Source organism: Pogoniulus pusillus, chromosome 9 (genome assembly GCF_015220805.1).
Source record: "Pogoniulus pusillus isolate bPogPus1 chromosome 9, bPogPus1.pri, whole genome shotgun sequence".
Taxonomy (NCBI): Eukaryota; Metazoa; Chordata; class Aves; order Piciformes; family Lybiidae; genus Pogoniulus; species Pogoniulus pusillus.
Window position 1 is genome coordinate 14224773 of NC_087272.1, and position 26963 is coordinate 14251735.

Sequence of the window (26963 nt, forward strand, 5' to 3'; positions counted from 1 at the left end):
CCTGAGCTTATCCGGAGACATATCAGTGGCCAAATACCAAGCCCAAATAACTTTGCCAGGTGGTTCATTCCCTGATTATTTAATTGGACAGAACTGTTTTAATCAGGTCGGTTAGCTGTCAGGCAAGAGGTGCATCTGGCAAGTGGTCTGCCTTTCTCAGCTGTTTATGAAGCACAAGTGACACTGATGAATGGATAGATTGACAAATAAGGATTGTGCTGACAGCTAGCCAGACTAGAGTGAGAAAGAGAACAACATTCTAATTTTCTCTGCATTGTGCAGCCAGCCATGCCCAGGTTTTTGCAAAGCAAGCATTGCCTTTTCTATCCTGCAGAATATTTGTATTGGTATACACATTTGTAAGCCAAAAGAGCTCTGGCTGACAAACTATGAAACCATTCAACAGGTAGTTTGCACCTCTTTATTTTGATAGAGAACTCTAGGAATATATATTTTTTTATTTAGGATTTTTTTGAGTGAGGCTTCTCTCTATCTAGGAGAGTGCTATGTTCATGCAGTATTAAATGAAAAAATGTGCAGTGTATGTTTTGAATGCCAAGTTGTTTTGATAGCAGCACTATTGAAACATCTTTATTGTTTTGTCAGTGGTGACACACAAGCTCATAGCTAGCTTCTTCAAAAAGTTATGCATTTAGACTTGATAATTACTTATTCAGACATGCATGAAATACCCTAGTTATTTACATGTTCATGCATAGCTTGGGATATTGGAAGCTTTTCTTTTTCTTCCCTGAGAAGATGAATGAGGTACTCAAAAAAGCAGGATGCCTTGTTCTAAGGATTTGTATCTTTGTGCGCATGCATAGGCACATTTTCCTCCAGACTCACCTCTGTGTGGAGTGTTCTCTGTTCAAGAGAGAAAGATTAGAATTGCCATACAACTTCAGATCTTTAGAATATATGGCATATTTATCTTTGATCTTTGAATCCAGGAACTTCTGACATCTCACAGGAAATGAAACATCTCTGTGATACGCTCAGTTATCTTCATAACTGAATCTTGGCAGTGGTATGTGTGGGATGATGCCACCTTGACTGGTCAGACTGTGCCTATGGGGGAAAGGTTTTCTTCAACTCCCATGATATTGCATGTTTATACTGGTCATAAAAACTGTCTAGTCTCTAAAACTGCAGACACAATTCCTTGCATCTGAACTTTCTGAGACAGCAAAATTTGAAAGCCAAATGCAGGATGTGTGGTTAGTTGTCTGCACTTTGGTGCTTATTGGAATGGTCCCTTTGATTGTCAGTATCATCTGATTCTATTTTGCTTGTATTTAGCTGAGAATGAAGAAGTATTTTAAATTAAAGCAGTAGACTTTGCCATAGCCAATGCTTTCAGCAGCCACAGCCTATAACTATTATGTAACAACCTACAAAATACTTGTTTCAGGCTTACTGATTATGCTTCAAATGCAGTCTGAGGTTAAGCTTTCAGCAGATGAAAAGAATTTCAGGAGAAAAATATCAGATAATTTGATCTTCAGCCAAAACATCCCCATTCTTTTGGGGTTGTCCTTGTATTTCTTGATGTTGTCATCTAAAGTGAAACTTTATGTATCTCCAAAGAGTCATAGATTTCTTTTTTGGCAGACAGCATCAGCTAGATTTCTTCTGGGACAAAATGCTTCTTTAACACATGCATTAGCACATTAGGCATCTCTGTGTGCAGCAGTTCATATGTTTGGTTCATTTGTTGGAGAGATGAGACTGTCAGGGGGGAAACTGCAAAATCATACAGTGGTTAAGGTTGAAAGGACCTCTCAGGGTCCTTGATTTTCAGATGGAACTTTCTGTGTTTCAGTTTGTGCTTGTTGCCTCCATTCCTTTCTCTGGGTACCACTGAAAATAGCCTGACTCAATCTTCTTTACACCCTCCCTTCAGGTGCTTGTACACTTTGATAAGATCCCATCTGAGCCTTCTCTTCTCCAGGCTGAACAGTCCCAGCTCTCTCAGCCTTTCCTGAGAGGATAAATGCACAAGTCCCTTTATCAGCTTCATTGCCCTTCTTTGGACTCTATCCAGGATGTCCACGTTTCTTTTTTCAACTCTGTCCAGGATGTCCACGGGTTTTTTTGTATGACACTAGGGAGCCCAGAACTGGTGCCAGTACAGATGTGGACTTCATAAGTGGCCTCATCACTCTTCCTAACGCAGTGTGGGGCACTGCTGGCCTTCATCAAGGACAAATTGCCAGCTCATGGTAAATTTGTTGTTCACACAGACTCTGAAGTCCATCTCTGCCAAGCTGCTTTCCAGCTGGGTAGCCCCCAGCATGAACTAGTTGTTCCTCTGAAGGTACAGGATTTTGCACTTTCTGTGTTGGACTGGATGAGGGTCTTGTCAGCCCCCTTCTCCAGCCTGGTGAGATCCCTCTGAATGGCAGTGCAACCCTTTGGCATGTCAGTCACTCCTGAGTCTGTGTAATTTGCAAACTTGCCGATGGTACATTCAGGTCAATCATTCAGATCGTTAAGGCTAGTTAGTTGCCTCCAACTAGACTTTGTAAGAGTGATCAAATGGATAAACAATGAAGTCAGGATAATCTTTTCTTGGTGGTTGTTGCTAAATCTGAGGGGAAAACCCAAACAAATAAAACCACAGACACACAAAACCCAGCCCACACAACTAAAAGCAGCATAAAACCAAGTGTGAACTAATACAGAAAGCCTGTTAGTGTTTCCAAAAGTCTCCTTGAGAGAGGAAAACAGCCACTGTACAAGGTGGAAGTGGAATCAATAGGCACTGTCTTTCTGTTTGTTAGTGCTTTAAGAAAATTATGAGCTGAAAACTACTGCCTTGTGGTTAAAAATAGTCCTTACCTGGGAAATAGAGAAAGATTCAAGTGAGGTTTTTAAAGGTCAAGAATCCTCCTGTCATTGAGTGATTACCTGCTCTGGAAGCAAAATGCAGATTGAAGTGTCCACAGAGGTACCTCCAAACCTTCTACCATCCCTGTTACAGTGTTACAGGATACAGCCTGTAGGAATGTCTCACAACATGCAACAAGTTTCCTAGGGGCTTTTTTTGTTTATTTGTTTCTTTTCAAGCTGATGCTTGAACTTCCTACAGATTTATTGTGTGCCTTTGTAACAGCCCTCCTGGGGCTTTCATGGGCTACCCTTCACATCCTGCAGATGAGGTTGCAGTTCAGGCTGATCACCCTTTATAAAGTGTTTGTCTCCTGTACCATCCTGATTAGTGAATAACCTTTGGCATTGTTGTTTTGCAGGGTTTTTTCCTCACTTTGTAAGATATTGTCCTCTCAAACTTCATTGCATGAAACATATGGATTTGTATGAACAAAGATTCTGCCAAAAAAAAAATTCTCTTGAGAGCTCTACCACCCAAAAAGAACTTCAGTTGCATCTGTCCGTAGGGAATCTGGTGCATTGTGTTTGGCAGATGTTGCATGTTTCTGACCGCTTCTTGTTGGGTAAGCCAGATTCTACAGTATCTGGTAGCAAAACTATTTAGCTTTGTTAATTTTGTTCTTAACAGAAGGACACAGAAGTATGGCAGGGGTAGAAAGACTGGCTTCCTACTCTGTTCCGTGCTTCGGCTGCTGGCGTGTGTGGTACCTCACAAGTTGCCTTTTTTGCTTACCCCCACAAGTGATCGTAGGGCAGTGTAGGAACTGTTTCAGTTTAGAAGTTTGTGCCTATGTATAGCAAACATTTCTTGTTACTCTGAAGGTGAACTTTCCTGGTGTGCATGGCATCAGCTCTAGCAGGTAATGGTGAAGCAGCACCAAAAGGCTGAGCAGATACTGCAGGCAGCAGTCACCTCCACCTGCAGAAAAGCTGAATGAGTGGCTGCAAGTTCTCAGTGAGGAAGAAAGGCTTAACAGCCATTCCAGCAGAATGATGGTGCTTCCAGATCACAGGCCCTGCTGCCTCGTGTTGTGATACCCTCCTGTAATGCTGACAGTGTGTGCCTCCTTGCCTCCCTTCTTCCCTGCAGACATGATCTTCCCCTTTTAAATCACAGCACCACTGCTATTTTAGAGCAGCTATGGCCTGGTGTCCACTCTGTGTGCCCAGTTCCTGTGGTGTAAACAGTCAGTGACCACTGTAGGCAGTGAACTAGGAGAGTATTTCTGGAAGCCAGTAGTGGTCCAAAGGTGAGATCTTGACTCTGGGCAAAATGTCTGTTGACATCAGTGAAGGCAGGATCACACCAAGAGTGTATGCTCCAGAGGCTGCAGTGGGAAAGCTCTCTCAGTGTATCTCTCTGGTTTCCCTTTGCCTCTGACACATGTTCTGTTTTTCAGTTTATTCTCTTCAGAGCTCAGTAAGAAGCAACTTTATGTCCCATTAAACTTTTCAACACATAGAAAGCATTAGCAAACAGATGCAAGCTAAACAAAGCATTATGAAACAGAGGTTAACCCAAGAATTTTACCCAAAAATCTTAGGGTAAGCCAGGTGGGAAAAGAGTTTAGGAGTGATCAAGAAAGTCTGACTTGCTGTCTAGATTTGTAAAAACTACAGCAGGCAACAGAATTAATAAACAGAGGGATAATGAGAGTCATTAGGAGGTACCAGCATTACCTCTTTAGAGCAATATTTGTCAGAGGTGCCATTGAGCATGTGTATAGCATATAGCTGATGTAGTGCACTTGAGTTTTCCAAAGGCCTTGATAGGATTATCAAAGGTTTTTAAAGAAGCAGGTGTCTTGTGATTAGAAGGAAAGACTTTTTATGGATTAATAGCTACAAAGCAAAAAAATATGTGGTTGGTTTATCGCAGGTTCTCTGTGAAGTCCCTCAGTGGTTTTTGATGTAAGCTGTGCTATTCAGCCGCTTCAGTAGTGACCCAGAAATACTCAATGTGCTGCTAATAAAAAATAATTAAACCTTGATAGGCTGGAGAGGTGGGCCCATGCCAACTTCCTGAAATTCAGCAACACAAAGTGCAAGGTTCTGCACCTGGGTCAGGGCAATGCCAAGCACAAATACAAGCTATGTGACAAATTAATTGAGAGCAGCCTGACAGAGAAGGACTTGGGCCTGCTGATGGTTGAGGCTCTTGACAAGAGTCAGCAATTGGCACTAGGAGCCTCAAAAGCCAACTGTAACCTGGATTGCATTAAAAGATGCATGTCTGGCACATCAAGGGAGCTGATTCTGCTCTCTCACTCTGCCCTTCTGAGACTCAACCTGGAGTACTGTGTTCAGTTCTGGAGCCCCAAGACAAGAAGGACATGGATCTGTTGGAGCAAGTCCAGAGGAGGGCCTGAAAGATGATTTGGGACTGGAGGCACCTCTATTACAAGGATAGGCTGAGGGAGTTGGGGTTGTTCAGCCTGGAGAAGAAGAGGTTCCAGGGACACCTTATAGTAGCTTTCCAAGACCTGAAGAGAGTTGGAGAGGGACTACTTATAAGAGCTTGTGGTGATAAGACAAAGGACAATGGTTTTAAACTAGAGCAGGGTAGATTTAGATTAGACATTAGGAAGAACTTCTTCAGTGTGAGTGTTGTAGCGAGACTTTGGAACAGTTTGCCTAGAGAAGTTGTGGATGTCTTGTTCCTGGAAGTGTTTAAGACCAGGCTGGATGATGCTTTGAGCAACCTTGTCTAGCAGGAGGTGGATCTGCCCATGTCAGGGGATCTGGAACTAGATGGTCTTTAAGGTCTGTTCCAACTCAAGCCATTCATGAAATGTGGGGGAAAGTAAAAGTGGCTTACAGGAGGCTTCTGATTTACTCTGTATCAGATGAAAATTTGATTAGTTGATTTTCTGTCACTTTATGGCAACTAATGTCCACAAAACCCCACGAATTTTAGAAGTATGTGTAGTGATGAGCTCCAAATTAGCTCTTCTTTTCAGAAAAGAGGTTGTCATACTGCAGAAGTGTCACAAAACAATCAGCTCAGTAAGCAATCATGAAAGCAACTAAGAAGATGGATTTTGATAAGAAGACAGCACTAAATCTGTCTATAAGTATAATGCTGCTTACACTTCTGACTCATTCAAAAGGACTTAGTAGAAGATGAAAAGATGTAGAAAAAAGGAGGGGAGGAAAAGGGATCAAACACAACAGCAGAATGACTTCTTTAAAGTGAGAGATGATACAAACTCAGATGTTTCTGTCCAGTTACAAACTACTTCCCCCTGAACATCCTTTGTCTGCCACTGATGATGGACACCTGTCTGATGCAGCACTGTCTTATGTTCTGAATGCTTCTGCTGAAGGGTCTGAGCAAGAGCCCTGGCGTTCTTGTACATGAGCTCTGTGATGCTTGGAAACTTTGTTTTGAGAGACCTGGGGCTGTTTAGTCGTGAGAAGAGAAGACGGAGAGGGGATCTGATCAATGTGTATAAATATCTGAGGGATGGGTGCCAAGTGGATGGGGGCAGTCTCTTTTCAGTGGTGCACAGTAATAAGACAAGGAACAATGGAAACAAACTTGAATGTAGCAGGCTTCACCTCAATGTGAGGAGAAACTTAATTACAGTGAAGGTGATGGAGCACTGAAGCAGGCTGCTCAGCAAGGTTGTGGAGTCTCTTTGCCTGGAGACTTTTATAACCCACATGGATGCATTCCTGTGCAGATCACCCTGGGTGATCCTGCTTTTGGCAGGAGGATTGGACTCAATGGTCTCTGGAGGTCCCTTCCAACCTCTAACATTCTGTGATTCTGCCATTTAGAGAGTCCAGCTTCCAACTCTGTGTCCTGGGTGCCTTGGCAAAGAACGCCAATCTGTCACGGCCCAAGAAATTTCCTTCTGGGGCACATGTTCACGTTGGTTGCTATTAAAGAGGAGAGGAGGGAGATTGAGAAGAGATGTGTAAGTGATTTTGCTATCTGTTTCTCCAGTTGTCAAGAAGCAAATTCAATGAAAAAATTTCAGTTTGTCTTCTGTGATACAGAAAAGAACTTTCTGCTTATTTTACTTCCACAAAAAAAATCACTCTTGCTTCTGTTCTTTCAATGGACACACCTTTGGTTTTCTTTAAACAGTCTTTATCAAGCAGAATGTTTTTTTTTTTACTATTATTATTTTGCACTTTGTCATATTCTTTGCTGTTTGCACGCTGATATGGAGTACCTTTCCATTATAGGTTACCTGAAAATGTTGTTCTGCTCTTCCTTCTTTCACGTTTCATTTTTCTCTCTCTTTGTTGTTCTATAGATGACAAAGTCCACAGTGGAAGGATCCAGCCAAACGTGCCTAGTGCCACAACCACACCTGTCAGATGGAATACCTCAGGTCAGCCTGCGATTATCAGATGGCAGTTCACGTTGGAAGGAGATGGATGTAACAGACGAAATCTCCTTCATTAACAGTGATACATTTTCCTTCAGGTCAGTGCTCCTTTTTTCTCTTTGGTTGTTCTCTACCTGCACCTCTAGCTCTGAGCATTTTCATCACTTTTTTCCTCATTGATGCTTAAAAAGTCAAGTTTGCTGGAGTGTAAGGCAAATGAGTATGTGTGTTCCTGTTGAAGCCACACACTGCATTAGATTCCTTACAAAGGCAGATGTGTGGTTTAGTTTGTCTTTCTACTATAATTTCTCAGGCATTTGAAAGTGGTCTGCTTGGTGAAGGAGTGCAGATGGACAGGATCAGGCACTCGAAATTACACTGAGCATAAAATGCCACCAAAATGGAGGGTGACTCCTCTGAGTAACTAGACCTGTCCAGTTTAAGTGTTAACAAATGGTTGACACCCTTCCCTTTCTCAGCCCCAAAATGAAGGAGCTTTCAAGAGGCTTTCCTTCTGGTAGGAACAATGGGAGTGCTACTGTTGTTCAGACAAGACAGAGTGTTAAAAAAGTAATCTCTTGAGTATCTGTGAGTGTCTAGCTGAATTTGTTTGCAAGAGTCTCTCGATCTAGAGCATCTGTAAGAGTGTCTGTCTGAATGAGTATGTTGAGTTTTCAATGCTGATACTTTGTCAATGAGGTGAACTGGTAGTGGGCAGTGTGGTTTCTTACAAAGTCCTACCCTGAACTTCGGACTGAACCAGTATCTTTGCATTGTTCTTAGGCTACTGAGTTGAGTCTGTCATTCCCTTTCTCCTTGAGTCTAGTGCAGCACATGAAGGTTTCAGGTTACTGTGGGAAATTGCTGTGTGCTACCGAAATACAAGATTGGCCTAATGTGGGAGTGCTATTTACATGTCGTGAAACACGACACCGCAATGTCCCTGCATACCAACGCAGAACACAAAGCAGAGGCAGTGCTGCCAGACACGTAACTGAGTGACTTCACTGAGTAAGCCGGAGGCATGCTATTCTCGGCACCAGCACAGACAGACAGCACTCAGTTTAGGAGACAAGTTAGCAGATTAATGCACTGTCACCACGGTTTGGTGTTCGTAATGGTAGTGGAAATTAGGAACAAAATCTAGCACTGGATTTTGAATCTCAGTGGTGGTAGTAGTGAAACATAGATGTCAAATCTGTTTCTGGCCCTTGCAGGCATACATGCTTTTTAACTTCTAGCTGTGACAGCCATGTAGTTTGCTGTCCTGAAGCCTGCCTCTAAATATGCAGTCAGAAGACATCAGGTTCCTTTTCACATCTTCGTTAACCCAAGTCCTGTTGACTGAGGTAAGTTAGGAAACAATTACCAGGTCAGGCCAGCTGGCAAAACTGAGAAGGCAACACACTTCTACCAGCTAGGCAGAGCCAAGCATGTGGGGCTGAGTCAGAAGTTATGGCCTCTTACATAGGTGTGCTGGGGCTTGGCAGAAAGTGTGTCTCTGCCCATACTCCACTACATGTGATGTTGCAAGGTGTAAAGGGGAATGAAGTGTTGGAGAGTTGAAACACAGACTGCTGAGTCTCGTGTCTGGGAGGGTATGTGTGACTGACGTGTTTCATGAGGCGTCCTGAAAAGCTGATTCTGGCAGGACAGCATTTCCCAGAAGATGTAATTATTTGCTGTAGGAACTCATACTTTCATGTCCCTGTGTTAATTCCCTGGAAGAGTACTGTTGGAAGTATAGGACAGCTGCGCCAGTACTGACACAGGACATTAAGCACCAAACGAGATGTGTTCATAATTAGGCAGAAGCATAATCTCCATGCTCAGGCCTTGAGGTGAAAGATGTCTACGTCTCTAATTTTATCTGGGAAATTAGTAAGATGTAGCACTAAATTCTCTTGTAATCCCATTTTGTCCAAGAATGCCCTAGTTTTCTATTCTGCATCACACTTCTGTACGTATTTACCTACTTGGGTTGGGTATCTGCACTGTTCTTCGCTTCCGATTCTTTTCTTTTCTGTGAGTGACCTCCTGCTGCTGCTGCTGAAGGAGGAGTAAGTAGTGCTCATTGTTTTTCTCCCTAGCTTCAGGTTGGCAGGTTGTTATGCAGGTTAAGATGAAAGGAGGTCATGGACCACCCCTGAGAGGAGAGAGGTCTGTAGCGCAGAACACAGTGCGGGAACAGCTGTGTGTGCAACAGTCAGAATCCTCGATTCCCTGAAACTGATCTAGTGGTCTGATAATATCAGGAGCGATCTTAACCCTGCTTTTGGCAGACTTGCATCCTGCCTGTGTAATCTAAGATCACAGTGAGGTTCTTACTCCCTAGTACAGTCTCCATGCAAGGCTACACTAGGAGTTTCCACCTTTTTCAGCAGAAAGGCTCTGGCATCATGTCTAGATTATAACGTGTTCTACAAACATGCTGCTGTTCTTGCTGGGGGGGGTTGTGTCACAAAGTACAAACAGTTCTTAAAGAAGTGTTATCATTAATTATACATAATTACTGGATTCGTTATGACTCTGTCTTGGCTATCATATGATCTTTGTTAGAAAAGAATAAAGGTTGTTCTTGGCAATGATAATACTTTGCTGTTTCATGAAAATGCTTGTGCTTCTTTCCCTTTCTATGCTCAGGCACCATGATATGGGTGGATTAGAAGAGCATGAAAGGCTGCACAGAATGGTAGATGCAGAATTCCAGCTTTATCAGGTTCACAAGTTTAACAGTGAAGGAATAACCACACACACTAAGGCTGTAAACCTTCCTCCCCAGTAAGGACTGTGATCTTTAATACATTTTCAGTCACTTTCATTTGACACTAGAGCAGAGGTCTTCAGGAGGAAAACGAGAGACTTCTGGTTCATTGGTCATTTTCAATACTATTTAGAACACCTCTCATATGTGTCTTCATACAGTTAAAGATCCATATATTAAGTCTTCTAGAATGGCTTTTTCAACATAGAAAGACCTGTTAAGCCTCCTCCAAGGTATAAAATACCTCCTTGCAGGAAATTTTTGAAGGTGCTGCTATCATTTGAAATATGTGAAGTATCAGTTGCAGTCTTGCAGAGCATAAAATATGTGTCACCTTCTGTTCATAACTGTTATCTTAAGAAAATGGTGCTTGTGAAGTTGATGTGTTCTTTTTTTCCTGACTAAAATAGGTGGATTAACTGTATATACCCATAATCCCTACTGGCACATAATGTATGTGTTCTCATTCAGATTGCCTCATTATTATAGTTGTGTGCCCAGGGCAAACTGCTAATCATGCAGCAAAAGAAAACATGACTATAATACAGTCTTCCAGTAAGTCCCAAAAACACTAGGGAAAGAAAGAAAGGGATAGCACAGAGAAGATTTGTCCTCTTAAAGAAGGATAAAGGGACATAGGCAATATGCAGTCTGATGCATATTTCTATGAGGCTACCTCATTTTTGCAAGAGCTTCTGTGCAGTGCTCCACAGCAAGGCAGCCAAACTTCCAGACTCTGAGCCACACACATACTTTATCTTCACCTGTTTGAGAGCCACAAAATCCACACCACAGACCTCAGGAGCCAGGGAAAACAGCAGCTCTGGGACTAGGGTGAAGGCAGGAGGGAACAGGTATTTCTGGGGTCCACCCAGAGGCTAGGGTGGATTTCCAGCTCCGTGAAGTTCAAAGTCTTGTTCTTTCTGCTGCCTAGAATAAAAAAGTCTGCCCAAAGCTCTGGTTTGGAAGGGGTATGTAAAACTGCAGTAGGAAATTGAGTGATTTTGGATGTAGCTAGAGATGCTAGAATTTGGGTGCTTCAAATAAGAGATTCAAATGGATTTCACATCAGAGATAGGTTATATAAAGGCAAGGAGGAAAATGTTTCTTGCAGCCAAAATGTGAGTCAAGGGATTGTTGATGTTGAGCAGAAATGTGTTACCTGGTGCTGGTTCAGAGCTGCATGCTGCCTGCAGACTTCTGTTGTTGTTGAACCTTTTGCCTGGGAAAGGGCATTTCAGCGCTGTTAGACTTTGCCGTTAGGTATGACTCTCCTAGCACTTGCTGGAGCTGCACCTCTTTACAGTCATGGTACTGCTTCAAAACAAGATCCCTCAGTGGGAGGGCACCCTGCTGGTTTTGGTGCTTGTAGACTCGTTTCTGTTCCCTAGGTGGGAATATCAATCAAGGGAATGTGACAGGGCAACCCTTCTTGCTTGTAGTGGTCAGGTCTTGAGGGTTCTGCACTTTGGCCACAACAACCCCAAGCAGCGCTACCGGCTGGGGACAGAGTGGCTGGAGAGCAGCCAGGAAGAAAGGGACTCGGAGTACTGGAGATGTTGATGAGGTGCTGGAACGTGTCTAGAGAAGGGCAACAAAGCTGGTGAGAGGCCTGGAACACAGCCCTGTGAGGAGAGGCTGAGGGAGCTGGGGGTGTTTAGCATTGAGAAGAGGAAGCTCAGGGTTGACCTCATTGCTGTCTACAGCTACCCGAAGGGAGGTTGTAGCCAGGTGGGGTTTGCTCTCTTCTGCCGGGCAACCAACAATAGAACAAGGGGACACAGTCTCAAGTTGTGCTGAGGGACATATAGGCTGGATGTTAGGAGGAAGTTCTTCACAGAGAGAGTGATTTCCCATTGGAATGGGCTACCCAGGGAGGTGGTGGAGTTGCCATCCCTGGAGGTGTTCAAGAAAAGCCTGGATGAGGCACTTGGTGCCATGGTCTAGTTGACTGGCTAGGGCTGGGTGCTAGGTTGGACTGGATGATCTTAGAGGTCTCTTCCAACCTGGTTGATTCTATGAATAGGTGTCTGTATGACAGCCAAACTTTGTGAGCGGTTCCTGAGACCCAAAGCTTAGAGCAACTACAGTAGTCTTCTCCATGGCTACTTCCTAGCCATGTTTTTGTGTGCCAAAGATCATAGATTCTGGTTTGTGGCTGCAGTCACAGCTGCAGTGAGATTTGCCTGCACAGATACCCCATGCTGACTTTGTAACATGTGCATGTTCTCAAAAAGAGGATTTGTTAGATTTGTTTATATCAGCTTTTTGTAAACAAAGATGCTTATGTTTGGCCTGTGTTCTGCAAGTAAAGGAATCACATGCTGTAGTAGCCTCCCTAAAATACAAGGTGGGCTAATGTACCCTGCTGCACCCTCCTCTTAATAATGCTGTGTGTACTTGCTGTTAATTGTTGAGTTATGAAAACACATATATTTGTACACTGAGAAGCTTGTGCTTACTATAAACACTTTCCCTGGTTTTGGCTTTCCTTTTAGCAGCTGTGGTTTACAACTGAGGCAAGCCAAAACTTACCATTATTCTCTGGCATGAGATAAGAAACTGTTGCTGCCAGAACAAATCGAACAGGGGGCCTGTGTTGTTTGCTTAGCTGACTATTTTTGTTTAGGTTTGGGGTTTTTTTTGTTTTTGAAGTCTATCATGCCAGTACATTCAGTCCCTAGCCAAAGTAATAATTTGCCTTATCACTCAGGAGCCTTGCTGTCAGGTTTACATAAGGGATTGCAGCCAGGCAGCCGACAGGGCTGCTCTCTGACAGCCTTGGATTCTTCGAGAAAACTGCTCAGGAAAGGAGCAAAGGTCTGGAATGAGGTCGATGGGTAGTTGCCTTCCGCATTGTTCGGCAGCAGCCTCGGGTGGGTCGTCCTCTGATTGCTCAGAGAGTACTTTCTATGTAGGGTATTGTTGCTCTTCGTCACCTTCCCTCTTTAGGTTGTGTTGAGTTAGTTTTTTCCAAGGTGACTCATTTAACTTTGAGAGTACATTTGCCTCCACCCTCCTATGCAATCAATTCTCTTCTTTCTTGCATTGTGAGGTGCTGGCAGTAGGAACTGCCTTACATAATGAGTTGTTAAGAAAAGCATTCCAGTTTTCTAAAAACACAGCCACAAAGACATAAGAGTTATGTGTGTTTCCCAGGTAAGTGACTGTGAGTGGCAAGTCAGGGTGTGATCTCAGCTCTTCCATGGTTCTTCTCCCTTGTCTGTAGCCACGATATAATGGCAGTCACAGAAACTTGTCCTTATGTGGATTTTTTTCCATTCAGGTTACCTGGGTGGATTTCAGTTTACTTTTCCAAGCATTTGCCCTCTCTCATCCACCCTGCCCAGGTTACTCCTTTAGATTAGGTTTTGTCTATTACACTACTCTAACCTTCCTATTTACCTCTAGCCATCTTATCTTTGCCTCTCTGTGCAAGATGTACCTGATGACTAATTATGGCTTTTGGGATGAACATTTTGAATCTGATGTCCTAAGCTGTGCCTCAGAAGTGGAGGTCCATCTTGGAAGCAGTGAGAATTGTAAATGAAGCAAGGATCTGACAACTGTTCGATGTAGAAAGCAGGAATTTAATGCCATAATATGCATATGGAAAGAAAATGTCTTTTTTCAGTCCATGAGACATGTATATTAGCTTTTCCTGTTTCCTGGGACAGCATCCAGCAGCCTTAGAAGCCAGGAAGGGACTGCAGTAATTGAATAACAGTGATTGAGTAACAAATCTGAAAAAAAAATTCTCTTTCTATATTTCAGACATTGCCCTCTCATCTAAAACAATTACTTATTTTGTCATTTTGTTCTTTTTTCTGTGTCTGCTTTTGCTGTGAGGAGAACATCCTTTTGATTCATGAGGCCAGTGACTTTCTGACACCAATAGTGTCAGATAATAGCTTGTGCTGTAGGAAATAAGGTGCAAACATCTATGGTAATTTTAAAGCAACTGTCAAACAAAAGGATCTTTTGGGAGAAAACAAGGAAACACAGTGAGTAATAAGGAATTTAAGCCAGCTTTGAAAAATCTTCGTGCTTCCAATATTTATGTTTACAAAAACCAAGACACCCATCAATAATCTCTCTTAGTAGGGGCTAGAAAAGAGGCAGAGCCTCTGTCTGCACTGTGACTTATTTTTACTGCAGTGAGTGAGTAGTTCCCTTTCCTGTAGCTTCCTTAGCCTGTCTCCTGAAGTGCCTGGTGCATTGTTCAGCTGAGAGGGTTCAGCACCGTGTGCCTTGTTTCCGGTAGCTTTGCAGAGCGAGCAGTTCTCTGCCACCTGAGGCTGTGAGGTACTCCTTCCTGTGCAGCTTCCCAGAGCGGACCCAGGCAGTCTGCAGGAAAATCAGTGGGCACAGGTCACTCGAGTTCTCATCCAGGCTTGTTTGCTGCTGCAATTTCCCAGTTCAGCCTGCAGATCTGTGCATTTGGACGTTGTGTTTGGCACGTTGCAGAGTAGGCTGGTGGAGTTCAGCTGTGACTTCCCATGACAAAAGTGCATTTTTAATCAAAGTGGTCAGCTGGCTGACTGATAAGAAAGGGCTGGGAATGGCAATGCAGGGCTGTCACTCACTGCTCTTGTCACTTTACTTGCATCTGTTTGTCACTGAGTTTTTTCAGGGTTGTAAAAATCCTGCTTTATCGTGGCCAGTGGTCATGAGAGATTTTTCCTCTCATTTTATCTGTTGTAAGGAACATGATTCCAGGCTGGCTGCTTATCTACAAATTGCACTTTCTCGCATTGCTCACTGCCTCCATCCTGACCCAAGAGGGTTTCAGTTAGAAAGTGTGAAGATAGTTCCATTTCTGTACAGAGCTTTCCCTTTCATTCTCCACCTGCTGCAAGAAGCGTATTTGCACTAGAGATGGCTGCACAGAGAGGCTGCTAGATAAAGAAATTACTAAAGGCAGCTTGAATGACTTCCAGTCATTAAGGCTTTGACAAGACTTCCAGAAACTGCCACCAGTTCCTCAAGGCCTTTCACACTTTCCAAGCTGTCTGCATTCAGAAACTCTGAGTCACGCAGGGAGGGATTAATATCTAGTAACATTCTTATTGTCCTGCATTATGGTTAGGAACCACCTAACCACCACGAAATGGCTGCTCTCTTGGGAGCACTGCTAACAGTGAACCATGTTTTATAAAATTAATAGATGTTTCCTTCCACCCCAAAACTCCATGAAGTGTCAAACTGAGGAAAAAAAAAAATCAACTGACCACCATTCTGAGGAGGGCTACTGATCATCACAGAACATAAATTTTCCTCTGAACTCTCATAACTTTTGCTGGATTAATGCTTCTTGGATAGAAAAAATCAGATTTTTCCCAGGACTGTGGAGATGAGTTGTAAATTTGCAAGCTTAGACCTTTCTCTTGTTCTGAGCGCTCCAGATATGTAAATGTAGGTGTATGCTGGACCTTTGTGTCTTGTGTGCCACCCCTAACGTTTCTCAGACTGGCCTGCAGCAGGATGGGAGTGTGTTGGCACAGCCTGGACACATACAGAGTGGTTAGACTCAATGCTGATTTTGCAAATGAAGGGCACAGCAGTGAGCTGCACTGGTAGAGCTCAGTAGTGTGTGTAAAAAGTAATTTGTGACTCTTCATGTATGCACAGCTTAGTGCAGGAAAAAGCCCTGGGACTTGCCAGTGTGGTCTGGTCAAATACAGCCGGGTTCTAGTGGATCTAGTCAGACTTGTCTTTCAGCCAGGAACTACCTTGCTTCCATGACAAATGCATTCTCCAGCTGTATGCAGAAAGATGGAGTAACTCTCACTCAGCTTACTCCTGTCTTTGTGCCTCCCAGCTGGAGTCAGTCTCTCACACCAAGTCATCTTTTCCCACTGCCTCTCCCGGAAGCCAGGCCAGCCTCTGGGACACTTGTGCAGAGGGAGGACTCCTTTCAGTCATATCATTAGCTGAAGAGGAGGATCTATTTCTAGAGGGTTTTTCTGGAGGGTGACTCTGCCAGACTGCCTCCCTTGCCAGCACAGATGCAGTTTATCTTACAGTGGACTAAAAAGCTGCATGCACCCAACATGGATGTTCTGGCCTGCTCCTCTGTTTTGCTCAGTTGCTTCTGATGCAGTTGTTATTTTTGTAAACTGGGGGTGAACTACAAGCATTTCACTTGGAGATGCTTTAGGAAGGAAACACAGTGGATTCAGAGGCATGCAGTTCAAAGGATAGTAATGCTGCAGAGGATTGGAAGGGTGTTTTTGGAAGGTGGGAAAGAGACTTTTTTCATAGAGAAATACAAATAGTGCAGGGAATACCAAAGGCTCATTTAAATGTATTTTTAACCTTTTTGCTGACAAATGAATGCTTTTTCTTCACTGTTTTCTATGGCAAACATTGTGCAGGTTGTTTTATAAAAATAACAGTTTAGAGGAGTGGGAGGAATGTCATTGGACATCAGTATTAAGGAATCTCATTAGATTAGCAGAGCTTTGGGAAAAAAGCATGCTTTGAAAATAACTTGTATATGGATGGACTCCTGCTTGTTTGCTTTGCGCTCCCATGCTCTGGCACTTGAACTAACTAGTGCAAATGAAGAACCTACTGACCTGTTGCACAGCATGCTTCACTCTGTTCCCACAGCAGATTAGCTGGCACAGCCATTCATTACTTGATGCTTTCCCAGAAAACCCTTTAGGAATCTACTCCCAGTCCTCCCCCTTCTCCGGGACAGAAGCCAAGAAATAATTTCTGGGCTATCCCATGGGGCAAGAGTCCTTTGGAACGAGTTAAAGCAGCTGATAAGCGGGTGTGGCTGCAAAGGACACTGCTGCTCAGTGAAGGGCCTCCACAGCAGCTATTCCAGGTCTCCTGGAAGCTTGAGGTGTCACTCTCGATGGGAAATGTGCTTGCACGCTTATCTGTTGGCTGAGATCAAGAACTCTGAGAACCTGAACCTCTGAGAGGCTTTTAGCTTGGTGTTTACTTTGTTCCTGTCCCAGCAAGTTTAAGGAACAATTCTGGAATACGTTTCCTCCTTAATAGATTTTAACTAGCTTTATTTAAAAAGTAACTTGGCCTCCAGGCTGCAGGAGAGAACAGAAGAGCTACAGTGCAAACACGCAGCATATTCCCCACAGGCACACCAGCAATACCTTCCTTTCTATGCCAGTACCCTTGGGAGCAAAAAGTCAAAAACTGATGTTTCCTGCATACATAGGCACTTTTCTTTGAAAAACACTAGACCTGAGGTTTAGTTCTTCATAGCTTGAACACTCTTCAATTTTTCACAGCTTGCTTAAGATGGGGAACTCCTGAACTTTTCAGAGTCTTCTATAGCAACCACCCTAGCAGGAAATGCAGACATAATATGCCTTTCCTACACAATATCCATGTGGATGCCTCTGAGGGTGACGCTAATTTCTTTAGCCAGACAGCTTCTCAGGGCTCGTGTGTAAGTGCTGATCTGGCATGACATTGTATCCCCCACTAAGATCCATGATCTTGCATGTAGATCCCAGATTTGACTCTTCTATTGCTGCACTGAAATTTCTAATGATGACTTGCACACAAGGTGCAAAAAGAGGCACCAGTATTATTTCACATTTCTTGTCAGGTCTTTGATAAGACATCATTTGATACAGGCCCGAGTGTCAGTCTTGGAAAGCTACTGTTAATGCTTAGACCATTGCTGAAGATTGCCCTTTTACTAAACCACATTTTTGACATATTAGTTAGTCTTTCTTCCCATTTGTGCTCTTTTGGACGGGGCCTATTTAATCGAATTTCTGCTTTGTTTGGACATGAAGGGCTACAGTTTCCAAATACGGTTTCTGTTTACGCCTTGCTTATTTCATGTGCGCACACAAATCTTCTGCCCTGCGGGAGATTTTCTAGGGCATTAATCATTTATAATTGCAAATGCTTATATGCACAGATGCTCTAAAGAGAAAACTGCCTGTAACAATGCATGTACGTGTACATAACTAGTGGCATTTGAAGTTTTATACTGGTGGTATTTTGGAAATGCCACATTCTCTAATTTTCTGTCTGATGGTATCTTTGCTTTGCGTTTCGTCTTTCTGCCAGGGGGAAATGATTGTGTAACTGTGGAAACACTATGGGAATACATTGATGGTATTGAGCAGCACTCCAGCATCTTAAAAACCCTCAGATATTATCAGACCAGGCAATTAAAACAATATATACTTTTAAAATGATTATCTAATTTGTGTATGACTATGCAGTGAGGCAAGGGATAACTGCTGTTCAGGAGGCAGACTCAGACACATCCTCTTAAAATCCATTACCTAGATCACTTACCTTTTGTGTCCTCTGGTGCTGTGCACAGATCCTCTTCTGTTGTTGCTTTATGTGCAGAGAAAATTACTCGGTGTGCAACTAAGTATGAAAAAGAAAGAGAAGAAAGTACTTCTCTAATGATGATTGACAGGAGACTTCCTTTCCAAATATGTGTTTATTCTTTAAACGGTGGTGGTGGTGGAGAAAAATGATTATTCATGTGTACTTCCAGCCAGTGTTGTCTTTCTTTTGTTGAATTTTAGTAAGAAATTTGCAAATCAAGTAGTTTGAACCCAGGTGGTGCCTTGGCATAGGTGCTGAAGTGTGGTGGTGTGTGGTGGTATTTTAGGGGGCTTTATAATTATTTGCTCTTTGTTTTCCTGAAATATTGGCAGTACAGTAAGGAGCATACAGTCATTGGAGAGGGTGCTGTGCCTGTCTTGAGAGAAGGGTTTTCCCCTCCCATCTTCTGATGGTACCATACCACTGTGATACTTCGTTGCTGCTAGCAGATGAGTTTGGCCTTTCTGAGCAACAGGAATGGAGGAATTCTATGAAATTTGCAGAAGTTTTGTTTTTCATGTCTATCAGGGGAGAACAAATTCAACAAGTACAAACAAATCCAAACCAAAATGTTGTATAGTCCCAGGTTTTATGTGTGAATTATCCAAGTTTAAAAGGGCATCGGAGAGCAGGGAGAGGGTAGGAATTCCTGCCTCTGCTGTATAGAAAATGGCTTCAACATAAACATCTGTGAGAAGGAAGTAGAATTGTTTGGAGATAAGACCATGTTTTTGTCAGCTTTGTTCTGCCTGCTTTATGCTACAAATGCATTACTTGCTGTCCGTACTCATGAACAGGAGAGGTGAAGAGTGAAAGAGCTGTGTCCTTGTTTAGCAGAGTGAGAGATTTGCAGGGCACTTGAGATGGTGCTAACTGAAGTGAGGTGACATGCACTGTGGGGTGATTTCCCACTGTTTGAGTAGCAGGTACTTCTGTTCTTACTGACAGTTGGCCGCTATGCCCCAAAGTACTTTTTAAATTTCACTCTTTGACATTTCTCCATGTTATTACAGTATCTGCAGCTGCTCCAGAAATAATTAAACCCTTAGTCCAGCAGCTGCTTTATTTTTTTTTTTTCATCTTTGATCTCCCTTAATAGATGTCAAAGTTGCATGCAACTTTAAGGGATTGCAAAGTGGGTCTGCAGGGAAACATGAGCTAGGGTACATTTTCTTGGTCATGGCAGTTTTGGCAGTGTTAAAGAGGTAGACAGGGAAGAAGAGAAGAAAACCTATACCCCATTTAGGGCAGTCCAAAAAAAAAAAAGAGAACAGAAACCGAAGGTGTATCTGAAAGTACATGACAGCACAGGGAGTCCTGGGCAACCTTAGCGTTCTCTCAGGGCGTCTGACATCAGCAGGATGCTGTAAACTAACTCTCTTCACTGATGCTAATTCACAGATTCATCTTGGTGGTTGTTACAGCATCACTTTTTCTTAGTGAATTCTTTATTGAGGATCTTAGTACTTTTAAGCTCGTTTATATAGACGAGTCCCATGGAAGTTGTAATACATAGCTAGAGTATAAATTCAGAGTACAGCAGCCATTTCAGTTACTCCACTTCTGTTTATTCAGCAAACTGCTCTGGAGAACCCTGACTCCATGCCCATGTAGATGGCTCCTTAGTTAAATGTGGAAAACTAATTTTTTTTACTGTCATCCCAATGGTAACACTTGGTTTATTCATAGTCTATTACACTTCTATAACTGTGTGTTTATAAAAGAAGACTGGACAAGAAAAGGCAATTTGATTTATGTTGAACTGTGAGACAGTACAAGGTGCTTTGTTTTATACTGAGGCAGTTTTATGTGTCAGAGTAAAATCTTTCATGTTTTTAGTGGCATATTTGGTTTAACAGGAAGTCATCAAGATATTAATTTAATTTGCACAGATAAGAGCATCCCAAGTCTGCGATGGCAGAGTGCTTTATCAGCATTGCTGGCTTTCCTAAAAAGGGGCCCTGTGCCATGTTTGGTGTGACTGTGGTGCAGCAGAACAGGCTTGTGCTGAGGCAACGGGCAGAAGCACCACTGATGCACTTCTTCCAGTCAGCCTGCTGACAGGACCGAATGTTAAACAGCCCAGTGTACTGAAGCGGAGCCTCTTCCCAATTGACCTCTGCATCTCTACTCCATGCTACAGCTTTCTGAGGCTGCAGTGCTCTGGGTTTTGACAGAAAATGCCCCTGCCTTCTGCTGAGAAAGGTTAGGGTCTGTTAGGCATCACCATGAAATGTCTGATAGGCTTCTGCTAACCTGTGAGTGTCATCAGCTTCTCCAGAAAGCTGATGTGGCTCTTTTTTAGTTCACATGACCTACATCTGTATGGAAGTCTTAAACACACAAGTACTAAGCTCTTGCTGCAGCCTTCTCCCAAACCAGTGCCAGCCCTCGCTGGAGTCAAAGGTGACAGTGCTTTTAATGTTGCCTTAAATTTGTGAAGATTGGAATGTCTGGCTGCACCAGAATTAGCCATTAGGCTTTAATCACCTAAAATATTGAAAGGATCCAGTCTCTTACACTCCTTCATCAGTTTGAGATTGTCCTCTTTCTCATCACATGAAGTGTGCAGTGTAGTAAGGTTGTTCACAGGTGGAGCAGCAGTGTTTCTCTTCGTTGTTTAGGGAAGTTAAAGGCAATTCCTTAGGTGTTCTGGGAAGAGGAAATGCAAAGGTGGAAAAAAAATGTGTATGTGCCTTCAGCAGCCATCAAAGGTTTCAGTGCAAGATCTTCTTGGTGATTTTGGCCTGTTCATTTTCCAAAATTAAAAGTGGCAAACCTGTGGTGTGGGACTCTTGTTGCTGCTTTTGCCAGATTTGTGATTTCAGAGTACAGTTTGGTCGGCAGCGACAGATGTAGAAGTGCTTGAGGGTGGCCCACTGGGAACGCCGGTAAAAATGTTTGGTTTCTGCAACCCTTACCTCTTCGTTTCAGATGCTAAAGGAAGAATACTCCTATGCTCCTGTTTGCTGTGTGTCCGAATTGATTGGCCAGCTGTGGCACAAGCCCTCCGAACCGCAGTACTGCAACACACAGGAACGAGGTCCCGTTGTGTGTGCCCCTGCGGACGCCTACTCGCGGTGCGGGCGTGCGGGGGCGGGCATGCAAGCCCAGCGGTCTGCAGGGCGGCAGCAGCCAGGTGGTGGTAATGAAGGGGCTGCTGGGGGTGCAAGCCCAGCGGTCTGCAGAGCGGCAGCAGCCAGGTGGTGGTAGCGCAGGGGCGGCTGGGGGTGCAAGCCCAGCGGTCTGCAGGGTGGGAGCAGCCAGGTGGTGGTAGCGCAGGGGCGGCTGGGGGTGCAAGCCCAGCGGTCTGCAGGGCGGCAGCAGCCAGGTGGTGGTAGCGCAGGGACTGCTGGGGGTGCAAGCCCAGCGGTCTGCAGGGCGGCAGCAGCCAGGTGGTGGTAGCGCAGGGGCGGCTGGGGGTGCAAGCCCAGCGGTCTGCAGGGCGGCAGCAGCCAGGTGGTGGTAGCGCAGGGGCGGCTGGGGGTGACCGCACTGCACCCTGGGTGGCACCTAGGAGGAAGGCGGTCGGGTCGTCGTTACTAGAACGGATACAAAAGGCCTTGTGGCGTCTTTCTGTTAGCCCTCAGCTTGTGGGATTTCTTGGAGGCTCGGGCCCGACTGAACCTCGTAAGCTCCTATCGGTTAACCGATGTTTGCTGTGGCAGGGCCGCGGCCGGGTTGGCTCCTCTCGCTCCCTGCCTGCGGCGAGAGCGGGGCGCTCCGCGGCCCACCGCTGCGGGGCGGGTCGCCGTCAGCCGCCACCTCGGGGCCGGCGGCTCCTGGGCCCCTCCCCGGGGCGGGCCGCGCCGCTGGCTTTCAGTGGCAAGGTGCGGGCGAGGCTACGGGTGCGTCGAGACGAGAGAAGAGGTTGGAGGAGCGGCGGCCCCATGGCCAGCATGGCTTGCGAAGTCATCCCCCTGCAGAGGTACGTGGCCAACCGGGACAGCCGCCGGTCCGATTCTCCGTGCAGGCTGACAGGGCGCGGGGCTTGTGCCACACTGCCCCGCTCGGGGCAAGGGGGCAGCCGGGACTCCAGCCCTGCTGGGAAGGGAAGGGCCGGGACGGTGTAACAGGTTAATTTGTTAACCGGGCTCTGGGGTCTGGAGAGCTCCAGAGGGAGTGTGGCTTCATGCAGCGCCCCGAAACCCGGAGAGCCGCCTCCTTGCGGAGAGCCTGCCGCCGGCAGGGAGCAGCTCGCAGGCTTGTAGGGATTTAGGTGCTCGGCGGCCATACCCTCTGGACGAGCGGGCGGGAGCTGACGGCTTCCTGCGCCCGAGCAAACCTAAGTCCTGCCGCCTCGCCGCAGCAGGGGCTGTAATGCGGTGAGGGAGCCCCGCGCAGCCCAGCCGGATTTGGCCTAGCGAAAGCTCTCGGCGTACGCACCTGGCGTGATTCGCAGCGGCAGCTGCATGGGCGAGAGGCTTGGTTTGCGGAGGAAAAGGTCTGCTCTGTTTCCAGGGTGTGAGGACGCCTCCCCTCCAGCACCAGCTGTGAGTGCGTACCTGTGCTCCTGCCACAGCGCGGCAGGGATAGCTGCAGTCAGGCGTTTGAAATGGCAGGGTGCAGACCCGCTGCAGGGGCCGGGGAAACTGAACACAGCCTCTTGACCAAGTGTTCCTTTTTATTTCGGTTTTTTATTGCTGTTACGGTTCTCAAAATTAAGCAGTCCAGACCTCCTCTAGGCATATTTGAACAGTCTGAATATCACTCTTTATGTACTCTACAAAGCAGTAAGTAAGCGATTCAGTGTGTCATTTCAGCACTGTGCTGCTGCTGTTTCATCAGAAGCTGTAGAGTTGCTGCATACTTGGTCACGATAGTATAGTACCAAAAATTGTTGCCCAAACTGTCACTATCTTGATAAAGTGCAGGATCCTCTCTGCAAATAGATGTGGAGGAAAATCTCTTGCAGTAATGCAGTTGCAGAGTTCCATGTCGATGACTGCAGAGAAACAGAAATGTGGCTTGAATGTCTTAAAGAAATAGCCATACTGCAGCATCCTTGTTCGAAGGACTGGCCTCATGTGGTATTTTTAACCTTTTAGTGTTCTCGAAGATCTGTTATAGCAATGACCAGAACAAGTGATTGTTACTGTGCTCTTGACTGTTGACCCCAGAGGATAGGTTTCACTGCAGCTTTAATTAGACTGTGGGATTTTTTGGTTTTTTCAAGGATTAACTCTGGATCAGTTAGAAATGTGGTCTGCACTTAAGAATTGAAGATTTTTCTTCAGACTCCCCTTAAAGCCTTGATCATGATCAAGGTTTGAGCTTTGCAGTTAAAAAGAAACAAAAATTATTCACTAAGTTTTGGCTTCTTTTCCTTGCTCTGTTTTTATGACGTGCATACTGTACTTTCAGCACATAATTTTCTTTGGTTCTAAAGGCAAACAAGCAGAGACTCCCAGATCGTTTTAATAGAATCATAGAATTGTTTTGCTTGGAAAAAAAAAAAGACCGTTATGATCATGAAGTATTGTCTAACTCTGTCAAGTCTAGTGCTAAACCATGTCCTTTAGCACCACATCTGTGCATTTATTTAAACACCTGTATAGATGGTGAATCAGCAGATATCAAAGTTTTGATAATTCAGTGTTTGATAATCCTTTCAGTGAAGAAGTTTTATATAATATCCCATCTAAACTACCTGCATTGCAATTTGAGGCCATTTCCTCTTGTCCTATCACTTGTTACCTGGGAGGAGAGACTGACATCCCCCCCCCCATCTCACTACAGCCTCCTTTCAGGTGGTTGTAGAGAGAAGTAAGGTCTTCTCTCAGCCTCCTTTTCTCCAGACTAAACACCCCCTGTTCCCTCAGCTACTCCTTGTAAGACTTGTTGTCCAGACCTTCACCAGCTTTCTTGCACTTCTCTGGACCTGCTCCAGCATCTCAACATCTTTCTTGTAGTCAGGGCCCAAAACTGAACACAATGCAGCTTCACCAGTGCCAAGTCTAGTCATCTCTCCAGTCCTGCTGTCCATACTATTCCTGATACAGGCCAGAATGTTGTTCTTGCCACCTGAACACACTGCTAGCTCAGACTCAGCCAGCTGTTGACCAGCATCCCCAGGTCCTTTTCCACCAGGCAGCTTTCCAGCCACTCTGCCCAAGTCTGTGGCATTGCATGGAGTTGTTACGACTGAAGTGCAGGACCTGCCACTTAACTGTGTTAAACCTCATACAGCTGGCCTTGGCACATCGATTCAGCTTGCCCAGGTCGCTCTGTAAATCTTTCCTACCCTCAAGCAGATCAACATTCCTGCCCAGCTTAATGTCATCTGCAAACTTCCCTGAGGATGCACTCAGTTCCCTCATCCAGGTCATTGATAAAGATACTAAGTAGAAGTGGCCCCGGTTCTGAACCAAGAGGAACACCACTTGTAACTGGCCACCAACTGGATTTAACTCTGTTTACCACCACTCTTTGGACCTGGCTCTCCCGCTAGTTTTTGACCCAACATAGCTGGGTAAAACAGTGGTGTTTCCCAGGTTGCACTTTCATTTTCCTATTCTTCTTCTTGGAATGTAGTCTCCATTTGCTGCTGAGTAAAGTTTTGTAGGCTCTTTGTACTTTTCATCAGCTTTGGAAAAGGTAGTGCCTGGTACTGGTTAGTAGCAGCATTGGTAGCAGTATACTCCTGGTTCCTGTGAGCTTGGCTGACTGATGCAGCTGCTCCAGCTGAGGGTGTGCACAATTTGCAGTGGATGATTCCTGTTACTGGGTCTAAAGTAGGCTGATGGCAACCTCCACATCACAGGATCACAGGATATTAGGGGTTGGAAGGGACTCAAGGAGATCATCGAATCCAACTCCCCTGCCAGAGCAGGACAATACTATCTAACACAGATCACAGAGGAACACATCCAGACAGGCCTTGAATGTCTCCAGAGAAGGAGACTCCACAACGTCCCTGGGAAGCCTATTCCAGTGCTCTGGGACCCTTACAGTAAAGAAGTTCCCCTTGTGTTGAGGTGGAACCTCTTTTGCTGCAATTTACACCTACTGCTCCTTGGAGCAAGTGAGCAGAGCCTGTCCCCCCCTATCCTGGCCAGCCCTCAGTTACTTATAAACATTTATCAAATCCCCTCTAAGTCTTTTCTCCAGACTAAAAAGCCCCAGGTCCCTCAGCTTCTGCTCATAAGCCATGCCCTCCAGTCCCCCTGGAGAGGGTCCAGCAGATCCCTGTCCCTCTTAAACCGGGGAGCCCAAAACTGAACACAGCATTCAAGATGAGGTCTCACCAGAGCAGAGTAGAGGGGAAGGAGAACCTGTCTTGATCTGCTGGACACACTCTTCCTAATACACTCCAGGATTCCATTGGCTTTCTTGGCCACAAGGGCTCATTGCTGTCCCATGGTTAACGTATTATCCACCAGGACCTCCAAGTCCCTCTCCACAGGACTGTTTTCCAGCAGATCACCTCCCAGCCTGTACTAGTGGAGTTTATTATTCTTCCACAGATGCAGGACTTTGCACTTGTTGAACTTCATCTGGTTCCTCTGTGCCCAGCTCTCCGGTCTGTCCAGGTCTCTCTGGATGGCCTCACAGCCTTCAGCTGTATCAGCCAAGCCTCCCAGCTTGGTGTCATCAGCAAACTTGCTGAGCAGACACTCTGTGCTCTCATCAGTGTCATTGATGAAGATGTTGAACAGGACTGGCCCCAGCACTGATCCCTGGGGGACGCCACTAGTCAGAGCTTTCTAGCTGGACCTGGCACCATTGATCACCACCCTCTGAACTCTATCTTGCAACCTCACTGTCTGCTCTTCCATCCCACACTTCCTCAGTTTGCTCACTAAAATGTCATGGGAGACTGTGTTAGAGGCCTTGCTAAGGTCAAGGTAGACTACATCCACTGGTTTCCCTGAAACTACCCATTCAGTTATGGCATCCTAAAATGCTATCAGGTTAGTTAAACAGGACTTCCCTTTGGTAAATCCATGCTGACTACTGATAACCTTCTTCTCTTCCAAGTGCCTTGAGATGCCCTCCAGCAGGAGCTGCTCCATCATTTTTCCAGGGATGGAGGTGAGGCTGACTGGTGGATAGTTTCTTGGAACCTCTTTCTTGCCCTTTTTGAAGACTGGAGTGCCATTGGCTCTCCTCCAGTCCTCAGGCAACTTTCCTGTCCGCCATGATTTGGCAAAGATGGTGGAGAGTGGCAGAGCAACAACATCAGCAGTTCTCTCAGCACCCTTGGGTGCATCTCATCAGAGCCCATGGACTTGTGAATGTTAAATTTGTGTAACTGATCCCTAACACAGTCTGCACTGACCAGTGGGGAGCATCCCCTCCTCCAGGCTTCCTCTCCTTCATCCAGGGTCTGGAGTACACAGGGGAGTTCAGCCTTAGGTGTAAAGACTGAAGGAAAGGAGGCATTCAGCAACTCTGCCTTATCTGCATCCTCAGTTATCAAGGCTGCCTCCTCGTTCAGCAGTGCCCCCACACCTTCCCTGTACTTCCTTTTTTTCTACTGATGTATTTGAAGAAGCCCTTCTTGTTCTGTTTTACTTCCTTTGCCAGCTTCAGTTCCAAGAGGACGTTGGCCTTCCTTGTTGCTTTCCTACAAGCCCTGACTACTTCTGTATAGTTCTCCCAAATAACCAATCCCTTCTTCC

General features: G+C 45.1%; 1 protein-coding gene across 6 annotated transcripts in view; it reads left to right on the forward strand.

Annotated features, from left to right (window-relative positions):
* Positions 1-26963, forward strand: part of FAM13A (family with sequence similarity 13 member A) — a 167059-nt gene that overhangs the window by 79920 nt on the left and 60176 nt on the right. For 5 of the 6 annotated variants that reach the window (XM_064148581.1, XM_064148580.1, XM_064148583.1 and 2 more), the window contains one exon: positions 7164-7336. In XM_064148581.1, the coding sequence (XP_064004651.1) occupies positions 7164-7336 (173 nt within the window). Of the gene's footprint in view, positions 1-7163; positions 7337-21519; positions 21543-22007; positions 22268-26963 lie in introns of those variants that run through there. The other variant, XM_064148586.1, reaches the window with a different exon arrangement.